Source organism: Vulpes lagopus, chromosome 1, assembly GCF_018345385.1.
Source record: "Vulpes lagopus strain Blue_001 chromosome 1, ASM1834538v1, whole genome shotgun sequence".
Lineage (NCBI taxonomy): Eukaryota > Metazoa > Chordata > Mammalia > Carnivora > Canidae > Vulpes > Vulpes lagopus.
In genome coordinates, this window is record NC_054824.1 from 68085887 (window position 1) to 68102487 (window position 16601).

Genomic DNA, 16601 nt, shown 5'->3' on the forward strand with positions numbered 1-16601 from the left:
TAAGAATATGGAACAAGAACCTACAACTTGAAAGAGATTTAAAAGACCTTAGCAACCAACTGTAACATATAGGCCTTATTTGGATTCTAATTTGAACAAACTGTAAAACATATGTTTATGAGACATTTGGGAAATTTTGAACATTAATTGTATATTTGATAATATTGATAAACTGGTAATAATCTTTTGGTGTATATCTTTTGGATGGGTACACTAAATGTTTACAATTAAAAATACATAATGCCTTGTATTCACTTCAAAATAATCTTGAAATAGACAGTGGGTAGGAGTACAAATGAAATAAGATTGATTATAAATTAAGTGTTGAAAGTGAATGATGGGTACCTAAGAACTCTATACCATCCTTTCTTCTTTTGTAAGTATTTGGAAATTTCCCATTTTATTTTATTTTATTTTATTTTAAATTTCCCATTTTAAAAATAAATTACCAAATATTTGTGAGTGGTATTCAATGATGTGTCCATATGAAGGGAACCAAAAACGGTCTCTGACTCCTAAGAAGTCAGCCTAAAACTGACCATACAAGAAGCTGACTTCTATACTCTGGACAACAGAGTGAAATTCCTAAACCCATACACAAACAAACATCCATTCCTACAAGATAATGTTTAATTCTCCGAGCAGCAATCTGATAGTAATACTGACAAAAAAGAAAATATATTGTCTTAACGAGAGTTTCTTAGTTAACAATATGGTGGGAGATATACCTGGGAAGAAGTTCTAGTCATGGTTATGAGATTGGCAGTGTTTTACATGGTGTGATCTTAGTAGAAATTGTATGTATTGACTTAATAGAATTAGATGGCCACGACTACGAGAAATATGGACAAGTCTCAACATTCTGATGACCTCATAACAACGGGAGGTTAGAGAGGATTTGAGGAGATGGTGGAATAGGAAGCATGAGGAATCTCTCTCCCTACCTAGACAAAAATTGCACCTGCAGAATGTGTCTGATATAACTATTTTGTAACTCTGTAGCCTATTGAATCAGGCCTGTAACTTCCAGGGGAAGGCATAGATGATAATTGTAATTAATTTCAGTAAATTTCAGCATGTAGCACAATGCAGCTACCATCCCCAAACCCAGCCTTATGGCAGGCAACTGTGCAGATGTTTCCTGGAGCAACTTGTACACTGCTCGCGGGAGCAAACATGGGCAAAGAAGACCCTGTCCTCCAAATTTTGGGGATCTTTGCTCTCATTGCTGATTGCTGCTTCTGATCACAGGGATGCAGACAAAAAAGCAAACAGCCATTGTCGTTGCACCTCACTCCCATTGTTGCAAGTCCCTCCCCCTCTGGCAAAAGTGAATTCCAAGGGTTTTTAAGGTCTAGCACCTCTTTTTTTTCTTCTTTGTTTCTCTCTTCCCCCCTCCCCTTTGGAAGTCATACACTAAAGATCAGGACATTAAAAAATAATTGCATATATAGGAAAATTAGAAAGTAACCACACATGCAGAGAAAAGCATAGAAGAGCCCTGAGAAAAACTTAAGTGTATACATCAGGCTTATCCTTGGCACAAAAACAACCTACAATAACAACAACGATAGGGCAGCCCTGGTGGCACAGCGGTTTGGCGCCACCTGCAGCCTGGGGTATGATCCTGGAGATCCGAGATCGAGTCCCACATCGGGCTCCCTGCATGGAGCCTGCTTCTCCCTCTGCCTGTGTCTCTGCCTCTGTGTGTGTGTGTGTGTGTGTGTGTGTGTGTGTGTGTGTGTGTCTATGAATAAATAAATAAAATCTTAAAAAAAATAAAATAAACCTTAAAAAAAACAACGATAAAACAATTACCAAAAAAAAGCAAACCCTGGGAATGAGAAGAATCTGATTTCCAGAGTTACCACATTATTAGATTCAAATATACAACGTTCAACAAAAATCTGAAGGTATATAAAGGAACAGGAAGTATGGCTCACTCAAAAGAAAAAAGAAACAGCAGCAGCAACAATTGCCCTGAAAAAAGACCTGATGGCCAACCTACTAGACCAAGACCACTTGTATTTAAAATACTTAAAGACCTAAAGGAAAATGTGGAAAAAAATCAAGAAAACAATGTATGACCAAAATGGAAATACTGAAATAGAGATAGAAAACTGAAAAAGAAACTAAAAAGAAGTTATGGAGCTAAGAAGTACAATAACTGAAAGGAAAATTTACTAGAGGAATTCAAAACCATATTTGAGCACTCAGAAGAAAGAAACAGTGAACTTGAAGATAAGATAATGGAAATTACTGAGTCTGAGGAACGGGAGGAAAAAGATTAGAGAAACGTGAACAGAGTCTTAAGGACCTATGGGATGCCATCAAACAGAGCAACATAAATTTTATGTGAGTCTCAGAAGAAGAGAAAAAGAAAGGGATGGGAACAAATGTGAGAAAAAATGGCTGAAAAGTTCCCAAATTTGATGAAAGACATGTATGTAAACGTCTAAGTCCAACAAATTCCTTGTAAGAGAAACTCAAAGAGACCCATACCTAGATACATAACCAAACTTCAAAAAGAAAGAGAATCTTGAAAGCCAAAACAGAGGTGACTCATCATACACAAGGGCTTATCGATAAAGTAACAAACAGATTTCTCATCAGAAACTTTAAGGCCAGAATTCAATAGACCAACATATTCAAAGTGCAAGAGGGGCTCCTGGGTGACTCAGCAGTTGAGCATCTTCCTCCAGCTCAGAGCATGATCCTGGGGTCCCAGTATCAAGCCCCATATCAGGCTCCTCCTGGGGAGCCTGCTTCTCCCTCTGCCTATGTCTCTGCCTCTGTTTCTGTTTCTCATGAATAAATAAATAAAATCTTAAAAACAGGGCAGCCCAGGTGGCTCAGCGGTTTAGCGCCGCCTTTAGCCCAGGGCCTGATCCTGGAGACTGGGGATCGAGTCCCATGTTGGGCTCCCTGTATGGAGCCTGCTTCTCATTCTGCCTGTGTCTCTGCCTCTCTTTCTCTCTGTGTCTCTCATGAATAAATAAATAAATAAAACAAAATCTTTAAAAAAACAAAAAAACAAAGTGCTAAAAGAAAAACACTGTCAACCAAGCATCCTATATCCAGCAAAATTTTCCTTCAAAAGTGAAGGAGAAATTAAAGCATTCCCAGATAAACAAAAGCTGAGGGAGCTTATTACCACTGGATATGCCCTGCAAGACATGCTCAAGGGAGTTTTGAAGCATGAAATAAAAGGACATGAGAGAGTAGCTTAAAGCTGTATGAAGAAATAAATACCTCAATAAAGGTAAATACTGGTAAATTTATTTATTCTTTTTAAAGATTTTTATTTATTTATTCATGAGACACACACACACACACCCACACAGAGAGAGAGAGAGAGGCAGAAACACAGGCAGAGGGAGAAGCAGGATCCATGCAGGGAGCATGACATGGGACTCAGTCCCGAGTCTCCAGGATCATGGCCTGGGCTGAAGGCAGTGCTAAACCGCTGAGCCATCCGGGCTGCCCAATACTGGTAAGTTTAAAAAGCTAGTATTGTTAACAATGGTTTTTAATTCCATATTTTATTTTTTACGTAATTTAAGAGACCAATGCATTTTTTTAAATTACTAGTTTGGGGGCACCTGAGTGGTTCAGTTGATTAAGTGTCTGCCTTCAGCTCAGGTCATGATCCTAGGGTCCTAGGATTGAGCTCTCTGTTTGGTGGGGAGTATGTCTTTCCCTCTCCCTCTTCTCCTCTTGCTTTTAGTCTCTCTCTTGCTCTCTCTCTCTCTCTCTCAAATAAATAAATAAAATCTTTTTTTAAAAAAAATTACTAGATTTTGTTTTGAGGTACACAGTGTATTAAGGATATAATTTTGTGATATCAACAACCAAAAGGAGTGGGGATAGAGCCGTAAAGGAGCAGAGATTTTGTACCTTATTGAAGTTAAGCTAGTATAAATTCAAACTAGTGTTATAACTCTAGGATGTTAAATGCAATACCCATGGTAACCACAAAGAAAATAACTATAGAATATACACAAAAGGAAATTAGAAAAGAATTTAAACATTTCACTATTAAAAAAATCAACTAAACACAAAAGAAGATTGTAATGGGAAATGAAGGTAATATAAAACTATAAGGCTTATAGAACACAAAGAGCAAAATAATAAGAGTAAGTTCCTCTGATTGGTAATTACGTTAGATGTAAATAGATTAAGCTATCCAATCAAAAGACAGAGATTGGCAAATTGGATAAAACACATGATCCAACTATATGCTGTCTGTAAGAGACACACTTTAGATCCAAAGACACAAGTAGGTTAAAAGTGAAAGAATGGGAAAAGATATTCCAAAAAAAAGGGGGGGGGGAGATATTTCATGCAAATAGTAACCAAAAGAAAGCAGGACTGCTTATTCCAATATACCAATATTAGACAAAATCAATTTTAAATTTAAAAAGTTTACAAGAGACAAAGAAGGACATTGTATGTTATAAAAGGTCCAATACACCAAGAAATTAAAACAATTATGAGCATTTACACACCTAATGACAAACCATAAAAATACATGAAGCAAAAAAGGACAGAATCAAAGAAAGAAATAGAAAGTTCTACCAGAACGGTTGATGACTTTAATAACACACTTTTGTAATGGATAGAACAACCAGGCAGAAGATAAGAAAGGAGACAGAGGACTTAACCATTATGATAAGACCAACTAGATCTAACACACATATACAGAACACTCTACTCAACAACAATAACATACACATTCTTCTCAAGGGCACACAGGACATTTTCCAGGATAGACCACATGTTAGGTGACTAATTAAGTCTCAAAAGATTATAAAAGATAGATATCATGCAAAGTATCTTCTCTCACAACAATGAGATGAAGTCAGATCAATAATAAAAGTAAAATAAAAATTCACAAGTTTCTGGAAATTAACACACTCTTAAACAACAAATGGATCAAAGAAGTTACAGGAAAAATTAGAATGAAACAAACACACAATATACCACAATATATGGTACACAGAAAAAGCAGTGCCAAAGGGTAAATTCATAGCCAAAAACACTTATATTAAAAAAAAAAACAACAACAACGGGCAGCCCAAGTGGCTCAGCAGTTTAGTGCCACCTTCAGCCCAGGGCCTGATCCTGAAGACCCGGGATCGAGTCCCACATTGGGCTACCTGCATGGAGCCTGCTTCTCCCTCTGCCTGTGTCTCTGCCTCTGTGTGTGTGTGTGTGTCTCTCATGAATAAATAAAATCCTTTTTTAAAAAATTAAAAATTAACAACAAGGAAGACCTCAAATCTACAACCTAACTTTACAACTTAAGGAAGTAGAAAACAGGAGAACAAACTAAACCCAAAGCTAGCAGAGGGAGGAAATAAAGATTAGAGCAAAGATATATGAAATAGAGAATAGAAAAACAATAGAGGAAATCAGTGAAACCAAAAGTTGGTTCATTAAAAAGATCAACAAAACTGACAAATATTTAGCTAGATGTACTAAGACAAAAAGGGAGACATATTAGAAATTAAAATGAGGATATCACTACCAATCCTACAGAAATAAAGAGTATTATAACAGAGTACTATAAACAACTATGGGCCAACAAATTTGATAACATAGATGAAATGGAAAATTTCTAGAAATACAAAGTCTACCAAGACAAAATCATGAAGAAACAAAATCCAAATAGACCTATAACTAGTAAGGAGATTGAATCAGTAATCAAAAATATCAGGTGCCTTCGTGGCTTAATTGGTTAAGTGTCTGCCTTTGGCTCAGGTCATGGTCCTGGGGTCCTGGGATAGAGTCCCACATTTGGGCTCCCTGCTCATCAGGGAGTCTGCTTCTCTCTCTCTGCCCTTCCCCCTGCTTGTTCTCTCTCTCTGTCTCTCTCTCTCTATCTCTCTCTCTCTCCCCTCTCATTTTCTCTCAAATAAATCTTTCTTAAATAGTAATCAAAAATATCCTCACAAAGAAAAGCCTTAAACATGATGGCTTCATAGGTGAATTCTACAGGCATCTAAAGAACTAATACTCCTTTTCAAAATTTTCCAAAATATTGAAGAGTAGGAAACGCCTCCCAACTTATTCTATAAGGCCAGCATTACCCAGATACCAAAGCCAGACAAAGACACTACAAGAAAAGAAAACTTATGAACATTGATTAACAGTGATTACTAAAATCCTCAAAAAATAGCTAGCAAACCAAACTTAGCAGCATATTAAAAGGATTATACACCATGAACAAGTGAAATTTATTTCTAGAATGCAAGATGGTTCAACACACAAAACTAGATCAATATAATACACAACATTAACAGAATGAAAGAATTAAAAGACTTAATTATGTCCCTTTGGCAAAATTCCAACACTCTTTCAAAATAAAAGCATGCAACAAACTAGGAATAGAAGGAAACTGATACAACATAACAAAAGCCATATGAAAAATCCACAGCATCTCTCTTTCCAGACCTGGCTGAGCAGGAGGCGCCATCCTGGGAATCGACATCCGCCACAACAGGACCGAAAGGTTGGGCGCAAGGAGCCCAAGAGCCAGGACATCTACCTGAGACTGTTGGTCAGGCTGTACAGGTTTCTGGCCAGATGAACCAACTCTACCTTTAACCAGGTTGTGTTGAAGAGGTTGTTCATGAGTCGCACCAACCAGCCACCTCTGTCCCTTTCCCGGATGATCCAGAAGATGAAACTGCCTGGCCGGGAAAACAAAACAGCTGTGGTTGTAGGAACCATAACGGATGATGTGCGTGTCCAGGAGGTGCCCAAGCTGAAGGTGTGTGCACTGCGCGTGAGTAGCCGTGCCCGGAGCCGCATCCTCAAAGCTGGAGGCAAGATCATCACCTTCGATCAGTTGGCCCTGGGCTCCCCTAAGGGTTGTGGCACCGTCTTACTCTCTGGTCAACACAAGGGCCGAGAGGTGTACACTTTGGCAAGGCCCCAGGAACCCCACACAGCCACACCAAACCCTACGTGAGATCCAAGGGCCGGAAGTTCGAGCGTGCCAGAGGCCGCAGGGCCAGCCGAGGCTACAAAAACTAACCCCAGATCCTGCCTTGTTATTAAAAAGATTTTGAATGCTAAAAAAAAAAAGAAAAGAAAAAAGAAAAAAGAAAAATCCACAGCAAACATCATATTCAATGGTAAAAGACTGAAAGCTTTTCCTCCAAGATCAGGACTAAGGCAAGGATGCCCATTATTACCACAACAATTCAATATAGGAGCAGCAATTCTAGCCAGAGCAATTAATCATGAAAAAGAAATAAGACATCCAAAATAGAAAGGAGGAAGTAAAATTATCTGTTTGCAGACAATATGATTTTATATGTAGAAACTCCTAAGATTCCCCACAAAAAAAATATTAGAACTATAATTAGAATTACAAATTTCACAAAGTAGGAGGATACAAAGTCAAAACACTAAAGTCAGTAGCTATTCCATACACAGATAGTGAACAATCTGAGAAAAAAATATGAAAACAGTTCCATTTACAATAGCATCAAATAATGAAAATACTTAGGAATTAACCAAGTAGATAAAAATTTTCTACAATGACAACTACAAAACACTGATGAAAGGAATTAAAGAGGACATAAATAAATGGAAATATACCCCATGTTCACACATTGGAAGACTTAATATTGTTAAGGTATCAATAATACCAAAAGCAGAATACTGACTCAATTCAATCCTTATCAGAATCCCAGTGATGTTCTTCACAGAAATAAATTAAGCCCATCCTAAAATTCACATAGACTTTCAAGGAACCTTGAATAGCCAACGAAATCCTGAAAAAGAAGAACAAGCTGGAGGATGCACATTTCCTAATTTCAAAACTTACTACAAAACGATGGTGATCAAAACAGTGTGGTACCAACATAAAGACAGACATAGATCAATGGAATGGAATGGAGAGCCCAGAAATGAACCCTTGTATGTATACTCAAATGGCAAGCCTGCCAGGACCATTCAATGGGGAAATGACAATCTTTCAAATGATGCTGGGAAAACTGGATATCCACACACAAAAAAATTAAGTGGGATTCCTACCTGATCCTGTATGCAAAAATCAATTCAAAATATATCAAAGACCAGGCAGCCCGGGTGGCTCAGCAGTTTAGCGCCACCTTCAGCCAAGGGTGTGTGATCCTGTCCCATGTCGGGCTCCCTGTATGGAGCCTGCTTCTCCCTCTGCCTGTGTCTCTGCCTCTCTCTCTCTCTGTCTCTCATGAATAAATAAATAAAATCTTTAAAAATATATATCTATCAAAAACCTAAATGTAAAACCTAAAACTATAAAACTTTTAGAAGAAAACATAGAGCAAAAGCTTCATAACATTGGATTTGGCAATGATTAGATATGACATCAAAAGCACAGGAAATAAAAGAAAAAATAGACAAAAGAAAAACAGACAAAAATTCAAAATATGAATTGGATTTCATAAAAATTAAAAACTTGTATGCATCAAAGACACTACTGATAGAGTAAAAACACAAGCCACAGAATACGAGAAAATACTTGTAAATCATATGTCTGATAACAGATTAATATCCAAAGTATATAGAGAACTTCTAAAATCCAACAACAATGTGCTCGCTTCGGCAGCACATATACTAAAATCCAACAACAAAAAAGCAAACAACCTGTCTCAAAACATGGGGATAGGACTTGAATAGACATTTTCCCAAAGATATACAAATGGCCTATAAGCACATGATAAGATGTTCAATATCACGAATCATATGAGAAATGCAAATCAAAACTATAATGAGATACCACCTCATACCCATTTTGATGGCTACATATGCATATATACATATACATATATATGTGTATATATATATATACATATTTACAAAAGACAGAAAATAATCAGTGTTGATGAGGCAATAGATTTCTTTGTACGCTATTAGTATAAATGTGAAATGGTACAGCCACTATGGAAAGCAGTATGGCTTTTCCTCAAAAAATTAAAAATAGAATTACAATTCTATTTCTGGATATATACCCTCCTAATTTGAAAGCAGGGTCTTGAGTAGATATTTATGCACCCATGCTCATAATGCTCATAGCAGCATCATTCACAATAGCTAAAATGTGGAAGAAACCATAAGTGTCCATGAATGGATGTCCTCAAGGACATTATGCTAAGTGGACTAAGACAGTCACAAAAAACAGTGTATGATTCCACTTATACGCCTAGAGTACCAAATCATGGAGACAGGAAGGAGAATGGCTGTTGCCAAGGTCAGGGAAAGTGGAGACAGAGAGTTATTGGTTAATTGGATTAATAGAGTTTCAGTTTTAAAGAGTGAAAGACTGATGGGCGTGGATGATAGAGATGGTTGCACATTTATGAATGTACTTACCATCACTGAATGGCACACTTAAAAATAATTAAGATGATAGATTCCATGTTACGCATATTTACCACAGTACAAAGAAGTTGGGGGAACTTCTGTACAAAGAAGTACAAAGCTACAGGAGGGAAGGTATGGGTAGAATTGGAAGTAATTTGTACAAAGGAAAGCGACTAAAATTATATCCTGAAGGATTTGAGTGTGACAAGAATGGAGTCCATTGAGCTTTTTAGCTCTAAAGCATCTCAGACATGCTATTTGCCCATTGTTTATCCACTGGTACAGTCTCTGACAGCGTAAATGAGCCATTTTCTATCAATCTCTATGGCTTGCCTGTCCTGTTTGTTGCTATTGCTACATGGCAAAAATTGACCTGGAAAATAGCAGAGATATTCTCACGATAGCTTTTGTAACCTGGTTGGGTTTGCTTGCAGTTTCCGCAGGCTGCTGCCTCAGTTGCCTTTCTTATCTCTTATTGTTATTTTTGAAAAAGGATAGGGCCGCCCACCCCACATGATAAGGCTGGAGTGGGGAAGGGGCCAACCAGCTGTTCTGCTATCTAGGAATGATTCCATCATTTTATTCCAGCTTCCTGTTTCCTGTGACGCCAGATTTGAACATTCTTCATGAACTTATTTTAGAAGCTTTCTCCTTAGCTCTAGTGAGCTCCTCTCTGCTCATATTTTTGGGCAAGAAGATTGCCAGTTACCATAACTACCATGTGAATTCCAACCAGGTGAGATGACAGGCCTTCCTATTATTTCCTCTGACCCTTAAGGGTTTGTTCCCTGATCTGAGCCTCCTAACACGAAGACTGCATTCTTTGTAATCAGAGAGTCAGTGGGACCATAATCTGAATTATAATTACCAAAGGATTTTTGAGGAGTGTGGCATGCTTAACTTTGAAGTCACTTAAATTAACATGAGTGTTATTCCCCCAAAACAGCTATGATGTAGGGAGGCAAGACGATAACATATGGTATCGTGTCGTTAAGCTAGCAGAACTCTTCTCCTCTTAATTTTATCTTTCTTTCCAAGTCCTCAGGAGTCAACCACATACTGAGGCGCAATAAGAAATGTTAGGGAAAGTAAAAAACAGGCTACTAACATAATTACATTGCTCTCCCAGAAACAGTCCTACTTTGTTTGTTTAATCTCCCCACTATTCTAAGTAAGGCCCTTTTCCTAGTACTCCAAAGAGAGTACGGAAGCCAGAGGTGTCCCACTTTGATTTTGAGATAGTATAGAAGGGAGAGCGAAAAAATAGTACTGTTTCCCTCTGCTGTTCTAAGTTCCGTAATCATGTGAAAGGGAATAATACGACAAAAAGTGATGAAGTTTTGGAATACAGGTGAGGTCCGGAGCCGACGACCAAGAAAGAATTGTTGAGAGATCTTTGGTGCAAAATGATGGTTTTATTAAAGCAGGGAGACAGGGGGCATCCCGGGTGGCTCAGTAGTTTAGCGCCACCTTCAGCCCAGGGTGTGATCCTGGAGACCTGGGATAGAGTCCCAGGTCGGGCTCCCTGCATGGAGCCTGCTTCTCTGTCTACCTGGGTCTCTCTCTCTCTCTCTCTCTCTCTCTCTCTCTCTCTCTGTGTCTCTTATGAATAAATAAATAAAATCTTAAAAATATATATTAAAAAGCAGGGGAAAGGACTGGTGGGCAGGAAGAGAGCTGCTGCCCCAGGCCTGTGAGAAGTGGCTAATTATATACGTGGGAGTTGGGAGGTGGTTAGGGATAGGGTAAGTGTCTAAGGGATTTTGGAAGCAAGGTTTCCAGGACCTTGAGGGGGCCAGCTGTTGTTGGGAAAAGGTCACTTATTAGTCTAATAAATCCTGAGTCATGAGACCCTTCAGATGTGTATGAGTGGGCCATGTGCTTGGGGGGTGGTTGCCAACATGTATCCTGGGGGTTTAGAGATAAAGGAAATTTCTAAAGGAATTTTTATATGTTAAAGTAGGCTTACAGGATCCTGGGGGTCAGGCTAAGGTTGCCTTATGCCTTTAGCAAAGTACGAACATTGAGGCTGTTGGGTCCATAGAGGAATGTCCCTTTCCCTATTTCAGGGACTTGTCAATGTGCTTTGTCCTCAGCTAATCCTCTGTTGCCTCATCAAAAAGTTCATTCCTTACTTTGAAAAAGTACTTTTCTTATGATGGCTAGCTAAAATGAAGATTCAAGTTAATCGAGGAATCAGATTCACTCTCCTTTTGTTCTTTCTAAGAATATTTCAGTGTGGTCTGAAGTGATGGAAACAATTTTATCATCATACATAAAGAAATAGACAGTATACCTTGAGTTCCAACTCAAACCTGCACTCTTGAACAACCAGTGTGCCAAATGTGTTCACCATTTCTTTACAGGATTTAATAGCCATCGGCCTTTGCAATGTCGTCAGCTCATTTTTCAGATCTTGTGTGTTTACTGGTGCTATTGTCAGGACTATTATCCAAGATAAGTCTGGAGGAAGACAACAGGTATGTTAGAATAGAATTTTCTCTCTAATATAAAAACGTATCTATTCATAACCTTCTATCTATAATACCCTTCACAAGGGCAGCCCAGGTGGCTCAGCAGTTTAGCGTCACCTTCAGTCCAGGGCGTGATCCCGGAGATTCGGGATCGAGTCCTGTGTTGGGCTCCCTGCATGGAGCCTGTTTCTCCCTCTGCCTGTGTCTCTGCCTCTCTCGCTCTCTCTGTCTCTATGAATAAATATATAATACCCTTCACAGAAGAGTATTTTATTAATTTGATCCAGTTGCTGCTTTATTTTTTTTTAAGATTTATTTATTTGAGAGAGAGAACGAGAGAGAGCATGAGCAGAGGGGAGGGGCAAAGGGAGAGGGAGAAGTCAATTCCCTGCTGAGCAAGGAGCCCAACCAGGGGTGGGGGTGGAGGCGAGGGCTCAATTCCAGGATCCTGAGATCATGACCTGAGCCAAAGGCAGACACTTAACTGACTGAGCCACCCAGGCGCCCCATGTTGCTGCTTTAATGTTATGTTTGTTAGGGAAGATCTCTTGGAAGAACTTGGATTTCACGCTTGCCTAAATTTTTGCTTAGACTTTTGTCTTAAAAGCCATTTGTCAACGTAGGACTTGAAAGTCATTTTCTATAGAAATATTATTCTACATGAAAATTGTCTATGTATTAGTCTGTAAAAAAACATTTCCGTGTAACATCCTGCAAATAATAATATTCAGGTAAACTAACCATCACCTCTTAACATTGTTTTCTGTGGAAGGATATATAGCCAGTTCTTGTCTGGGAAAGCCATAATACAACTGTCTCCATCCTTGCTGCAGAACTAGGAAATTTCCTAGCTTCCTTAAGGGGCATGGTAAGAGGCTTTCATGATGGAGAGTAAGTCCTTTGTCTAGATGAGCCTAGGGAATTTATGACCATTCTTCCTGTGAATGTAAGCAAATTATCTAGGTCAGATTCTCTTCAGGTATGCTGAATTAATAAACTAAATGTGTGGGTCAGAGGGGAGAGAGAATTGGAGGATGATGACAGAGAAGGCTCTGAAGGCCAACTGTCTGTCTGATTGCAAGCATGAGATTTTTCTAAGTCCAGTGTCCACAGGTTCTGAACTGACTGGATACAAATTCCAGCTCTACCACATGGGAGGTGCCCCTGCTCAGCTACGCAGCATGATGAAATGTCAGAGATCTGTCAGAATCAAAACTGGAGTGAGCCCAGAGGATGGGTCAGGATTCAGAGGGCAAAGAAACATTGATAGAAGTCAACAACGAGCCTAGGCCACAGATACGTGGTAGAAATTGAAGTGTCAGACGAAGTCACTACACTTTAATGGCAGAAGAGAAATTGTCTCCGTCTTTGGGTAAATGGAGGTAAAATGTAAGGTGAAAGCCAATAAAAGTCAGAAGGGATAAGAGCTTGGGTCTAGAGTAAGACCCTGTCATGTCACTTCACGTGGACCATTTTGTCATAGAGCTTCAGCCAGACACGCTGGCCTGTAAGGTGTAGTAGTCCTTTTCCACCACCATTTGACAGAAAGAAAGAAGATGGGCTATGTTAAAAAGAAGGCTGTTCTCTGTACGTGTACACAAATGTTGAAGTCAAAACAAGAGGATTTCATGATAAGAAGTAGAAATGGACAGGGCACCTGGGTGGCTCAGTTGGTTAGGCATGTGCTTTTGGGTCAGTCATGATCTCAGGGTCCTAGGATGGAGCCCTCCATCAGGGTCCCTGCTCAGCAAGGAGCCTGCGTCTCCTTCTCCTTCTACCCCTCCCCCCTGCTCTCTCAAATAAAATAATTAAATCTTTTTTCAAAACTTTATTTATTTATTTTTAAAGATTTTATTTTTTTGTTTAAGATTTTATTTATTCATTAGAGACAGAGAGAGAGAGAGAGAGAGAGAGAGAGGCAGAGACACAGGCAGAGGGAGAAGCAGGCTCCACACAGGGAGCCCGATGTGGGACTCAATCCCAGGACTGCAGGATCACGCCCTGGGCTGAAGGCAGGCACTAAACTGCTGAGCCACCCAGGGATCCCCCTGTTTTCAAAAATTTAAAAAAAGAAGGGGAAATGGCCATCCCAGACACTAGTCCCCACTAACTTTTAACAACATGCTTTGTTTATTCAGTAGGTAAGTGTAACATAAATTTAGGAAGAAATGGTGCACACAGTTGGAAAAAAACTAAATCACAGGGCAAGTAACATTAAGTGCAGAATAAGTCTTATAATTTCAAGTGCCATAAATACTACAAAAAGGAGAAGGATGGAGGAAGTGGACTTCTGTGGATCATTGAAAGAAGGTTAGGATATGTATAGATGGCAGGAAGGAAGAAGCCTGAGTTGTGTTTAGCCTGTCAGACAAAGTGCCGGCTTCAAAGACAGCCTATGGCTCTCATTCTATTTTCTGCTCCTACATTGTTCTCCTGGGGTAGCACATTCCCCTAATCAATGACTCTCCCTGGGGGGCCACGACACTTCACGGAGGGGCCCGGCGTTCTCCTAGGGATGCTGGTCAACCCTTCCCTGAAACCCTGATTTGCCTGATAAATCGCTGATTGGAGCAGAGAATGCTGCTGCCCCCTGGCCCTGGAGGCAGGCACTGGAGCTCACCAGCCTCCACTCAGAGTTTCTGATCTGGACAACTAAAGGCCTCTGAGACTCACTTGGCCTTCTTCATCCCACAGCAGTGGGGTACTCTCTCTATCCCTTCTCTTTGGGGACTTTTGAATCACTTTGCCTGAGAACACTCTCAGTTCTCTGAAGTTCCTCAGGACTATAGGAAAGAGAAGCTAGGAGCTGGCTCTGTACCTCTCAGACCTGACTTGCCACCAAAGACTCCTTTACTTTTTTAATCTGGCGTTAATACAAACTGTGTATATGTATCTGTTTGCTTGTCTAGAACCCTTTGTCTTCACTGGTTGCAGCAAAACCTACTGGCTTCTTCCAGCCATGGTCTGGGCCTATAGTGTTGGTAGGCCATGGCAGAGGGGATATGAAGAGCCCTAGACCTGTGGCCAGGTCTGTCCCCCACTCCATCTTCCAGCTCATCTCGTTCTGACCACTGGGTTTCCCTGTTCTGCATGATTCTGTTCCTTTTGTTCCCTGCTTTCCGAGGACTGGCCTTCTTGCCATGTCCCCAGGTTCTCAAAACTGCTTTAAAGATTATTATAAAAGAAAGAGATTATAAAAGAAAGAAGTGTGCCTATCTTTTTAGAGGAAGCAAATGGGCCAGTTGGAGAAAGCCTAGATCTTGGAACCAGCCAGCCAGTCAGGTAGATTGAAACCTGACTCAGTGGTTACTAGATGTGTGGCCTTGGGCAAGTTACTTTGGTTTTTGAGGCTCTAGTCCTCATCTATACAATGGGGATAAAGATATCTTTTCAGTTATGAGAATTAAATTAGGTGATAATAATGCCTATCGCAGTGCCTGTCACTTAAGAGGTTCAAAAATCATAGCTTCTACCCCAGGTCTCTAGGGTCCTGGCCAGTGCTTGGCAATCTACTTTTTGACTTCATAGAACCTACTCTGTATGGAGTAATTGGTGTCTGAGGGTCTGCGTGTCAATCGTGGCTGTGGCTTGTGGGAATTCACAGTACCTTGAATTCCCAAGGAGAAGGCAGGGTCAGTTTTGGTCAAGAAAACCTGGGAAAATGATGGAAAATGAGAGCAGAAGAGCAAAATATACATGAGATGTAAAGTTCTACATGCTTGCTGTCTTTAGATCTTGTTCAGACACTGAGTATGAGGTTCTGAGAGCCATCAAGCATCCTCCTAAAGGCCCAATGCCACCAGGATGGCCCTCTGATCCCAAAGCCCACTCCTTTGCCTGCACAGCCAAGGAAGACATAGTTAATTGGCAGGCCTCCCAACCCTCTCTCGGGAGCAAATTTTATGGGATTCAGTGTCTGATTTGTATTCATTTAAATCTAGGTTTTATGCAGCTTTTTTTTTTTTTTTTAGCATTTGCATATCTTTGTTTCCTTCAATCAGAAGAACTTGGAGAAAAGAGGTGTTAGGTAGGTCAAGCCTAGCGAGGGACACCAAAAAAAAAAAAAAAAAAAAAAAAAAAAAACTAAACCAGACAAAAACAAAACAAATAACAACAAAAAAGAAGTGTTAGAAGGGAAAAGTCCTGATATATTTTCCTATGCTAATTAAAGTAGTTTTTCTATAGTGCCAACAAAGACCATCCAAAGGGAGACACTTACACTAGATCCAGCCACAGGCTGATGTGTACATTGGCTGGAGGAGCTTATGGTCTCAATTACCTGTTTCAGTTCTACAGGGTATAAAATGTTTGTCCTTAGAACTTCCTGAGTTTCCATTGTAGTGGTCCATTTTCCCAAATCCTTTCAACACTACCATCACACGGTGTCATTTACAAAGCAGCCAGGATGAGAAGGAAGGAAGTAGGAAATTGCTTTCCTTGCTCACTCTCAGTGATTCATTTGTATGCAGACAGCAGTGAGCTGCAAGAGGGAATGGTTTAGTTTGAGGGACTCCCATAGTTCTTGCTTATATATGCCATCGTTCCAATATGTGGTTTGTTTTATTCTCCCCCACATTCATCCCTCAACGCAATGGGACATTATACTGTGTTGTATCAGTATATGTTCTAAGGGGCTTAAATGATGGAAATTTATCCATAGAGGACATAGTAAATTCAAGACTATATCCAGAGAGCCTTGAGACTTTACAGGGAACTATGTCACCCAGCTTGCCATCTGTAGTTGCCAATCAGAACCACTCTTTACCA

General features: G+C 39.8%; 1 protein-coding gene and 1 pseudogene across 7 annotated transcripts in view; both read left to right on the forward strand.

Moving 5' to 3' along the window:
- SLC26A8 (solute carrier family 26 member 8) overlaps positions 1–16601 on the forward strand; it is an 84234-nt gene that overhangs the window by 48662 nt on the left and 18971 nt on the right. For all 7 annotated transcript variants that reach the window (XM_041760009.1, XM_041759969.1, XM_041759994.1 and 4 more), the window contains 2 exons: positions 9949–10096; positions 11727–11840. In XM_041760009.1, coding sequence (XP_041615943.1) covers positions 9949–10096; positions 11727–11840 — 262 coding nt within the window. The remainder of the gene's footprint in view (positions 1–9948; positions 10097–11726; positions 11841–16601) is intronic.
- LOC121471834 lies at positions 823–7092 on the forward strand (annotated as a pseudogene).